The sequence below is a fragment of the Ursus maritimus genome, unplaced genomic scaffold (assembly GCF_017311325.1).
Source record: "Ursus maritimus isolate PB19 unplaced genomic scaffold, ASM1731132v1 scaffold_14, whole genome shotgun sequence".
In the NCBI taxonomy this organism is placed as follows: domain Eukaryota; kingdom Metazoa; phylum Chordata; class Mammalia; order Carnivora; family Ursidae; genus Ursus; species Ursus maritimus.
This window is the reverse complement of record NW_024423786.1, coordinates 14,268,049-14,279,189: the sequence shown is the minus strand read 5'-3', so window position 1 is coordinate 14,279,189 and position 11,141 is coordinate 14,268,049. Positions and strand designations below refer to the sequence as shown.

General features: G+C 44.2%; 1 protein-coding gene across 3 annotated transcripts in view; it reads right to left on the bottom strand.

Annotated features, from left to right (window-relative positions):
* Window positions 1–11,141, bottom strand: part of IL5RA (interleukin 5 receptor subunit alpha) — a 35,499-nt gene that overhangs the window by 15,549 nt on the left and 8,809 nt on the right. For 2 of the 3 annotated variants that reach the window (XM_008703155.2, XM_008703156.2), the window contains exons 6-9: window positions 8,424–8,577; window positions 8,162–8,349; window positions 5,967–6,112; window positions 2,472–2,610 (exon numbers count right to left, since the gene is read on the bottom strand). In XM_008703155.2, the coding sequence (XP_008701377.1) occupies window positions 2,472–2,610; window positions 5,967–6,112; window positions 8,162–8,349; window positions 8,424–8,577 (627 nt within the window). Of the gene's footprint in view, window positions 1–1,629; window positions 1,818–2,471; window positions 2,611–5,966; window positions 6,113–8,161; window positions 8,350–8,423; window positions 8,578–11,141 lie in introns of those variants that run through there. The other variant, XM_040628537.1, reaches the window with a different exon arrangement.

Here is an 11,141-nt window from a genome sequence, read left to right as displayed (position 1 = left end):
TACCTGGGGGGGGGGGGGATTATAATGAGCCTAGTTCCAAACTAGGAAGCTGTTATTTAGGAAATAATAATGGGAGGAGAGCTCTAAAGTGGAGAGTGAATAATAAATTAAAAACAAGCTTAAAATAAATTCTCATTACGGATCACGATTTCGGTCTCACACTTTTGTGGTGGACTGAGGGAGTGTAGAAGAAACTTGGGGTGCAGCTTTCACATTTTGAGGTGAGGGAACTGGGACCCAGAGAGGTTAGGCATGGGTCACCGGTTAGGGGCGGCAAACCCCGGGCACACTCATTACCACCTGGTACCCTGCTGAGGTGACGGGAGAGTGCCGTTCCTGAGAGCTCTCCACGTAGCCTGAGAATCCTTCTCGGCACAGCACGCGAAGCTGGCTCTGACTGCTCGGCTCCTGAGGTGGTATCTTTTGCCATCTCTTGCTTAGGTCAGAGAGCTAGACATTGACAGAGCCATGGTTAAAACCTAGATTTCCTGATCTGTCTCTTTTGCTCTGTAAGTTCTAAACTGTCTATGGTCAACACTGACCTGAACTTCACAATCCAAAGGTGGTATCTTTTGCCATCTCTTGCTTAGGTCAGAGAGCTAGACATTGACAGAGCCATGGTTAAAACCTAGATTTCCTGATCTGTCTCTTTTGCTCTGTAAGTTCTAAACTGTCTATGGTCAACACTGACCTGAACTTCACAATCCAAACACTTCTTAGCCAGGGCTCTCATCTTGGTTTCCACCATGTTGGTCTGAAGTCTTTGGACAGCATTTAAAAAAATCTCTGAAGCTCTATGTGTAGCAATGTTGGGAAGACACAGAAATAGCAGTAATTTGGACCCAACGAGTTTTGTGCCCTTGGGGAGTAACATACACTGTTAAAAAAAAACCAATGTGACCAAATGTAAGTAATGAAAATCAAACTTCTATCGCAGACATTTGATAAAAAGGAATAATCTTGTTAAAAATTTCCTGGGACGGATGAATGTTCTGTTTGTTTTGTTCTTGGCGAGCAAAGTGAATCTACTTTGTGCAGAAGAAGCAGAGTGGCGGGAGGTCCTGTGCGTGCCGGCCTGTGGAGCCAGGTTGGGGCAGCAGGCTAGGGAGGAGAGGAGGGAGACAAGACTGGCCTCGGCAGAGGTGGGAAGTAGGTGCAGTTGGCCCAATCTTCATTCCTTTTCTCCTTCTTTCCTGTCCCTCTTTCCAGGAAGGCTCATGCTGCTCCTCTGAGTTCCAGTGGGGGGATTTGGGGGCCATCCCATAAGGCCGTGCTGATTGTACATTACGCAATTCTGGGGGGGTGCCATTCCCCTTTGCAAACCCCCTTGCAGACTCCCAGCCACGCTGCGGTTCTTAGGCCTTCTCTCATCTCGCCCATCCTTCCATGGAAATCTACCTGCCACGTGTCTAATCTGACTCACATCCACACAGCCTAATGGGCCACTGCCCACGAATTTCCTGAAGACCCACCCATTAGCCTTAAGTGAATGACTTACATGGAAAATTTTACAACGGGCCTAAAAGAAAGTTCTCCTTAAGTATGCTCTTCAAATGATCATTGAATACCCCATAGGATGAGTGAGAAAGAACATTCACGCGCTTGACCAGCCAGAACCACAAAGTTAGCTCCCAGGATCTCATAATTGTTTAATTTGTTCAGCACTTTGCCGCTTGCAGAATCCTGTCACCCCCTGGCGCCCCGCTGAGAGCTCTGGAGCAGGAATCTGTCAACCTCGGTTTGAATCCCATATCTGCTACTCCCTGGGCAAGCAGAGTTGAGCAGATTGCCTAAACTTTCCAAAGCTATTTTCTCATCTGCAAAATAGGTTTGTTGATAAGATTAATGAAGGTCATGCACGTAAAGCATTTAGCAGTGCTTGGCAAACAGCCATCAATAATTGTTACCTACAGTCATTGTGTTTTATCTCCCAGTACCATGTGAGGCGGGTGAGCTGGATGCTATGGGCTTTGTCCTGGGAACCCAAGCAAAGTCAGAAGGCATTTTTCCAAGGGTATGCAGTCATTACGTACCAAAGCTGGGTGTTACACCCACGCTCTCTAGGTACGATTCCCATGTTCCTTGTACTGTTCCATGTTCTGGTAGATCTCACGCAACACTTAACCACATACGTCCACACCCTCAGGCTGCATGCTTGCAGCACACACAAGAGATAGGTCAGCTGCTTTTTCACTGTCTACTTCTGTCAGAGAACGTCACTGGAAACCCAGGACACCCAGGCGATGACAAGCACAGCGGGTGAATTTTCTGTCTTCAAGGTGCAAGGCCACACCTCCAGGTTATGGGATCGCCACCCGAAGCCCAGTGAGCATAGCAACGGTCAAAGAGGCAGTAGACTGACCGAAGATGAGGCACTCTGGACCCACGAGTGAATGTGTACCCTTTCCAGGATTATCTGTTTTAACCATGAGGAAGGTCGCCCGCTTTAAAAATAAACAGAAGATACTTACCCACATATATAGGTTGGCTCCACTCACTCCAAAACCCCATCTGTCTGCACACAGAACTCACTGCTGCTCTCACTTGAATGGAATATTTAGAAATATCATCAATTATCGAGATGAATGTATTCGTTGTCATTTTTTCTGTCTAAACGGGGAAAAAATAGCATTATAAGAATCTCTGGACACGTAATTTAAGTAATGTCAGTTATCAGAATGGAAGGTGGTACCTAAGTACTGTGACTCACTGTTACCTGACCCATTAGTTTATTCTAGACTGCTTCAGTATGGCTGTGTTGGCAGCTACCCTTCGGGGAAAGCGATCTGAGAACCAAAATAAAGAAAAAGTCAATGGTAACACCCAGATGACTTATCTAGGTCCAGCGGATGTTTCCAGATGAAAAGACTGAAGTGGCCAATTGTAGAACACATAATCCGCCTCATCTCATCCCTCCACCTTCTGTAGTCAAATTACTAAACAACATCACTTGGTCTGCACCCTCTTCAGCGGGCGTCAGCAAACTACAATGTGTGGGCCAATCTGGCCCACTGCCTCTTTTTGTAGGGCTTGCAAGCTGCGGATGGTTTTATATCTCTCTCAATGATTGAAAAATATCAGAAGAGTATCTCATGACCCACGAAACTGAGATTTCAGTATCCACAAGTCTTTCTTGCAACACACCCATGCCTATTTGCTTACATATTATCTACGGCTTCTTCTGTCCCACAGTGGTAGAGCTGAGGAATTGTGATAGAAACCGTATGGCCAGCTAAGCCTAAAATATCTGGCCATTTCCAAAAAAGAAAAAAAAAAAAAGTTTGCTGTTCCCTGATGTATAGGAATGTCTCAAAGTGGAGCCACGGGGGACACCGTGATAGAGAAGACGAAAGAACAGAGTCCTTGAATCTAGGAGAGGGCTGGCTTTGAATCCTATACTCCAAACTACCTGTAAGGCAAATTCCTTGACCTCTCTGAGCCCCTTTTCTCATCTATAAAATGGGAATAACAATACCTAAGCATGGATTATGGAATTAAATGGAAGTATCTTTGTAATTCCAAGTTTAAGGATGTTTTGGGTTGAAGCCTATGAAAACTGCCAATATTCAACCCCTTGTGATGAGCAAAAACAGTAGTGTTGGGCAGTTCAGTACAATAATAGGTGCTCAGTAACTAGGGTTTGCCACAGGTAATTCGGGCTAAGGTTGTCCCGTGTTACAGCGAGGCTATTTTCTCACAAACGAGTCTTTCTCTGTTACTCTCTACTGGTCAGTGTCCACACCATTCAGCTAATCCTTTATGCCCCAAACCAGACATGCATCCCTGACGCCTGCATCTTACGTTCTTCCGGATGTGTTTCCCCTTGACTTACCCCGCCCCACGACCACCACCGCCTGATTTATCTTGTTATCTTTTGCTTGGCTGGTTGCCAGAGCCATTAACCCCACCTCCCTGTGTCCACATGGCCCTCTCCACACACATCCAGCTTTCATGCTGCTACCAAAATTATTCTTTGATTTTGCAGATGCAGTCACAGTTCTGTGTTGAATAAAACTCTTCAGTGGCCTATGGCAGTGGTTTTAAAAAGAGAAACCACTCTTTTTTTTTTTTTTTTTTTTTTTTTTTTTTTTAAAAAAAAAAACCCCTTTTTTTTTTTTTTTTTTTTTTTTTTTTTTTAAGTAAAATCTCAGTCATTCTGGGAAAAGTCCCAGTGTAGGATCAAGACGACTTATCCCAATGTTGGCTTTATGTCCAGGCCAACTCAGTTACTGACACTTGGCTGAAGGAGCCCTGCTCTCTTAAGCCTTTGAGTTACACCTTCTGCCCAGACCCCCTGCCACTTCAGGTGTGCTTGGCCCACGGATGCAGGCCAGGAGCTGTTGATCACGGAGCCGCGGGGAGGTAAACACAGACATCAAGACCAGGGTGTCAGAACTCTCGTAGCAATTTGCCACAACATTCAAGCCCATGATCACCGGGCTTCTCTTGGGGTATATTTGATTTTTCTAGCCTTTCATTTTTAATGTATTTTCCAAAAGAACAATTGGAAATTGAATTAGAAATCTAATTAAAAATTAGAAATTAGATTAGAAATTATAAAAAGTAAACCAGTCTTTCAGCATAGGTATTTTGGGAAGTGCTGGCTACAGAAGTTGGTCTCCTCTCCCCTCACCAGGCACCTCCCCTTCGTGATTTTGTTCAGTTCTTCTCAGCGGGGGACTGCTTTGCCCACCCCCTCCTCTGGACCTCTCCTGGCCCTGACAGTGATGTGGTGAGTGTCCACTAGACTGGGCTCCTGGATGGCAAAGGCGCTATCCTCCCTATCTTTATACTTCCCACACAGAAACCAGTTTGCAAGTATTGGCTGAATCAGATTGGATGGAATGGAATTCGCTTTGCCAACTATCAGTAAGACGCCAGTGGTAATCCTAACTTGACCTACACTTTGCAGCTTAGTGGCTTAATCTCTTTGCCTCACTTTCCTGTGTCATGGGAATGCGAGTGACTTAATGGAGTTACTGGGAAGATGGAATAAATTAGCATAATGAAGCCTGACACAGAGCTGATGCTCCCTAAGTGCTGGCCGGCCTCTCAGTTCCCTATCCCTTGAACTTTTTGTTCTTTAGTGCTAACGAGTATGTTGCAGTTGTAGTGAAAGATAGAAAACATAAAATTTACCATCCTAACTATTTTTAAGTGTATAGTTCGGTAGTGGTGAGTACATTCACATTGCTGTGCAACCATTTCGTGCACTCTTGTACCCTCCGACACCGAAACTCGACTCGTTAAACAACAGCCCCACGCCCCCCTCCTCCCAGCTCCTGGAAACCACCATTCTACTTTCTGTCTCTCCGAATGTGACTACTCTTGGTATCCCCCATAAGTGCGATCCTGCAGTATTTACTGTCTTTTTGTGACTGGCTTATTTCACTTAACACGGTGTCCTCACAGTTTGTCCAGGTTGTAGGATGTGTCCGAAATCTCTTCCTTTTTAAGGCTGCACAATAGTGCATTGCGTGAATGGACCACGTTTTGTTAATCCGTTCACCATCTGTCAGTGGGCACTCGGGTTGTTTCCTCCTTTTGGCTGTTGTGAATACTGCTGTGAACATGGGTGTGCAAACTTCTCTTTGAGACGCCGCTTACAGTTCTCTTGGATGTATACCAAGAAGTGGAAGTGCTGGGTCACACAATAATTCTATTTTTTTATTTTTTGAGAAACTGTCACACCGTTTTCCATAATGGCTGCAACATTTTATATTTGCACCAATAGTAGTGCTCATGAGTTTCTATCTGATCCTTTGTGTTACTTTGAACCAAAAGTGTGTCCTTTGAACACAAAAAAGCCAGTAAAGCTTGGTTTACTTTTACAAAACTTGGATAGATATAAGATACCTTTGACCTTGTTAGCTCCAAGCTATAACCACAGCTGTCACTGAATGGAATGTTTCAAGTGTTTCTATGAAAATGCTATCATCAAATATTGGAATGATCTGAAGAATTACCTGAAAATAATTTTTCCTTGTGTTGTAAATTTTCACTTCATATTCAAAGCAGTGAACTGGAAAGGCAGAAATGGGTTTCTCCCACTGAATGGAAAGACAGGTTCCTTCAATCTCTGCTGTGACATTCACTGGAGGATTAATTCGATCTAGGTTCGAGAATGAAAGGTCAGTGGTCTGCGGTGATAGATCCAATCCACTCACACTCCTCAAGACATATCTAAGATACAATCTTCTCCAGTATCGATCTACCCTCAGGATTTAACTAATCTCCAAGCCACAAGACCCCCAGTGACTCACAGATGACTCCTACATAGTAGCCCTGAAGAGATCTCTACCGGAATCCTAAAGGATTCCTATTCCAAATGGCATTGAATGGTTGAGTCCCTTTCCCCTTCAGCTCATTGCAAGACCCATCTCACTATCCCTGTTTCTCAAGCAGGACCAAACTGGGTCAGTCTCATTCTGGAGAGAAATTGCTCTGGCTTCCACCGAGCCCTGCCTCTACTGAGCCAGGTGTGTGGCCCTGGGTAATAATTTCCTCATTCTGAGCTTCAGTTTTGTTTCATTTTATTTTGTTTGTCTTCTTTCAGGTTTGTCTGGGGGATGAAGTGGGAAGCTTCAATGTTCTCTTGCATAAAAAGAGTGGATTGGGCCACATATGTCTTCACTTACAACTCCAGAGTTCTTTTCCCTGACTTATCACTTGATTGTCGTATAGCCTTGTGATGTGGGTGGAAATTATTCCTGAGTGTTCTTGTCTTAGGTGATGTGACTTAGATCTCACAATTAATGAATCATAGGGACAAGCTAAGAGTGGGACCTCTCAGTTCCAGAGCCTGCCATTCCCTAAGCAGAAAAAATTTAACCAAGAATGTATTTCTTTTAGTTATATGAGGAATTTATCACCAAGAACTGAAAATCATACAGGAAAATGAATTCCTGTTGTCCGTATCAGGTTGTGTCCATTTTCATATTAATACTGCTTCCTAGGTCCTCCTCAGCCTTTTTAATTACCGATTTTCAGGAAAATGACACTTTTAGATCATCTGGGAAATAGACTATTGCATAGAATTACATAACTTCTTTAGTGATATGGCCCTGTTAAAAAAAAGTTATATTTCATTTGCTAGAGCTAGAGATAAATCCTGCCCCTTTAAATAATATTTTGTATACTTATAATCATGTATAATTACCAGGCATTGTTCTAAGCACTGCATGGTTATTAACATACTTAATTCTCACAGAAACCTTGCAGGAAGTGTTAATTTCTCCCTATTTCTTTCTGATGAGAAGACTAAGGTACAGAGGAATGATCAGCCTGTCTACAATCCCTCAGCTGGTCTGTAGGGGAGCCAGGATCCAAGCCCAGGCAGCCTGACTCCACAGCCCACGTCAATAAATATGCAACAACTGAAATCTTGAACGTTAGTAACAAGAATGCGATGTGAAAGGCTCCTGATGGGTTTCATTAATTCAAGTATCTAGGATGAAGGAGACTATTTCCATTTTGAGAACCGAGGAAATGAAACCTTAAATAATAAGTTTAGATCTGAGAATCATATGCTGAGCGAAACATTTTCGGATCACCCAGAGGAGACAGACCAGAATGGTAAAGGATCCTAAGAAGAAAGCATGAGGAATTGGCAGTAGGAAGATTCGGGAAGAGAAATCTCAGGATGAGGAAGCTGGCTGTCTTTGGGTAGCTCTGAGACCATCTTGGGAGGAAAAGGATGAGAATTACTTGGAGGTGGTACCTGTCCATCACAGGATCAATGGGCAGAAACTTCATGAAATGAGTCAGAGCTGAAAAGGGGCTGCTCCCTTCAGCAGCGAGTTCACATTCCTGGTTCAGTGATTCTCCCATGGTAGAGATTCTGTCCCCCATGGGACATTTAGAAATGTTGGGGGACATTTTGTTGTCACAGCTGGGGGAAGAGGCTACTGGTCTGGTAGGTAGAGACCAAGGGTGCTGCTAAAAATCCCACAAGGCACCAGACAGCTCCCGCAAGACAGTTATCCAACCAAGAACGTTAGTAGAGCTGAGGCTGAGAAAGCTGGCCCCTGCGATTGTCAGGCAGAGGACAGATGGTCACTTAGCATCAGAAAATTACTCAAACTAGGTGATCTTTATAACCCCTTCCAATGCTGGGATTCTGCGATTTGGTTATTTCAGCTTCGAGGGAAGTCTACCTTACCAATTGCATGCAGAGCAAATAGCTGATCAAAAGGCTTGATTGTAGCACGCTTGCTGGAGCCATTAGCATGCACTGCCAGCCAGTCACTCCCTCTGCTACTGATAAAAGTCCTCGGAAACCAGCATGCAATATTTCTCTTCAGTGTGTCTTTCCTATACTCCTGGCATTCTTCGGTCGAGGAGCCATACCTAAATGGAAACACTCATAAGTTTTTAAGACTAGAGGAAACAATGCATTTGCATAAGTAAAAATAGGTACTCACCTATAGTAGAGGGAATAGTGCGTATCCTCAGGGGCATCCTTGCCAACCAGCCAGGTACAGTAAAGAGAAACTTGGAATGGCCTTAAGGGATCATAGTTATTTAATGTGGTGTTCGTAGTACATGTTAAATTCACAACCGAGGTTCCAGGAGACCCTAGATGGCCAATAAGATGGTCAAAAATAAGAACAAAACTGCCATGACAGCTTTTAAATTTTGCATTTCCTCTGAAACCGTAGTGATTGGGCACGTCTTACCATAAAAAAAAGTAATCATTATCAAAAGTTTATAGAGACCTATTTGCAAAAGGCGAGCTTACTGGGAGATGAAGCTAGGATTACAAAGCCTGTGTTTCTGGCATTAAACTTTCTGGCTACTTTGGGTTAAGAGGGTGTGCGTGTGTGACATACTTTAATGACAGTTTAATAGGACAAGAGACTGTCATTCAGAGCTTGGGGCCCAGGAACCTTGATATTCTAATGCCACATTTTTCAATAATGAGCTGTGACACTTTGAACCCCACTATTATGGGCCTTAGTTTTTCCAGCTGTAAATGGGGTGTTAACAGAGAAAGGTCTCCAGTGCCACTTTCCATCCTAGAATTGTGTGATTCATTAGGTCGCACCCAAATGTGTCCTGAATAACAGAAATTGCTGCTCCGAGGGAAGGGGGTGCTGGCAGCACTGCCAGATAATAACACTTCCTCTGGCACCCGGGTGGCTCAGTCAGTTAAGCAGCTGCCTTTGGCTCAGGTCATGATCCTGGGCTCCTGGGATCAGCCCTGCGCCGGGCTCCCTGCTCAGCCGGGAGCCTGCTTCTCCCTCTCCCCACCCCCTCTTTTCCTCTCTCCCTCTCCCTCCCTCTCCCTCTCTCTCTCTTTTGCTATCTCTGTCTCTCTCAAATTAATAAATAAAATCTTTAAAAAACAAAAACAAAACACTTCCTCGGAGACTCCATGCACACTAGCCTGTTGAAGTCAGCTTTACTGTGCAAAGATATTAAAGGAATCTTGCAATTTTTCACCAAACATACTATGTTCATTTCACGTAGGATTTGTGAAGATTTGACTGGAAAGCCTTGTTTTCATTTCAAACCACATTGTCACCATGTTAACTGGGGCTCTTCAGAACACACTGTGGTGACATTGACCATGTGTTGCTCACAGGGAAAAAACACTTTAGGCCGAGGGTCTGGGAGGACCGCATCAAAGTGAGAGCCTTTAGATTGAATCTCGAATGATAGAAGGGGTCTTTGTAGCTTAGTTTAAGTCAGTCCTATGATCATATATATCACTGTCAGCAAAGTTCAGGGGAGAAGAAGACAGACCTCTTTTGTCCGCAGAGAAGTTGGACAAAAGGGACACCGACTACTTTGTGTTATTACCATGCATGGTCAGATAGGTTTTTTCTATATATTCATATACAACAAACATACATAGACTGATGTGTAGGCCTTGTACTCAATGTACTGTCCATGCACGAAATGACCGGATGTTCCATGCCCAAGTATAGTTTGCAGTCGCCTATAATTTGTTTGTCTCCCACCTCTCTTCTGAGGAATTACTTGGTATGAATTCTGTTTGATTCAAGGGAGAATTAATTTTTCGTTCATGTCACTGTATATTGGCATGCTCAGAGAATAATTAGAATTGCAGAAATGTAATTGTGAAAGATGCATTACAGGTATAGTCCTGTTACTCACTGAGACATGGAAAAGAAGTTTAAAGTCAGCCACACAGAGGTCTGTATTTGTGATCTTGGGTCTGCCTTGGGTTAGTCCCTGAACCTGGAATCCAGGCCATTGTGAATTGACTGCTATATGGTCTTGGCAACATGTTATAGTGAGTTAACAGGAAGATGTTCACAGTGCTGGTCTCAGTCCTTGACACAATTCAGGGGGTATGTAGCCTTTTCGTTCAGTGATGTGACAAGAGGATGATTGCCTGTGGGACAGACTGGCAAAGACAGTTGTTACTGGAACTTGGTGATCCTTCTCTCTTTCCCTGGTGTGTGTGTGTGTCCAAGGGTTTAATCACAAGTATCACTGACTCTACATATTAGATACCCTAATTTTCCACCAAAGGACGGTACAGACAGTGGGTGCTGTCTCTCCTCTTTCATCACGGTGGGTTGTTCTGTGTTGTGGCCTTAGTGAACCATCAACAGCTTCCTTTATTCGTTCCGGCATTCTAGCAGGACTCCGCAAACATGACAGGAGGAAACATGCACTCTCGTTCTCCTGGCTCAGTAAAGCATGAGCCACTGTCCCTGTCCCCAACAGGCTCATATGCAGAGGCGGCAGGGAATATTTGTACTGTATTATTTGTGAGAGAGAATGGCGTACGTGCCAAATGCGTAACACAGCCCGTGAATGGGCTCCGAGGAGGAAGGGCGCCCTTTGGTGTACAGGACGAAAAGTGAAATGGCTTATAGAGGAGGTACAACTTGATTTGGGCCTTAAAGTGTGGGAAAGATTCAGAAAAGCAGGCAGAATTCAAGAAAGCAAAGCCTCCGAGGCAAGAAGAAGCTGCTGTGTGGGGCTCAGTGTTAGAAATCTGAGAAAAGCAAAGGAATCATGTTGGGTAGGGTTGGAAAATGTCTTAGAGCCCAATCATGAAAGACCTTATTGGCCCCGATTTTGCTGATGACCCTGTGACTTTGGAGCAGGAGAGCGAGAAACGTAAGCTATGTCTGCAGGGATATACTGGATGGAAAGGGGGG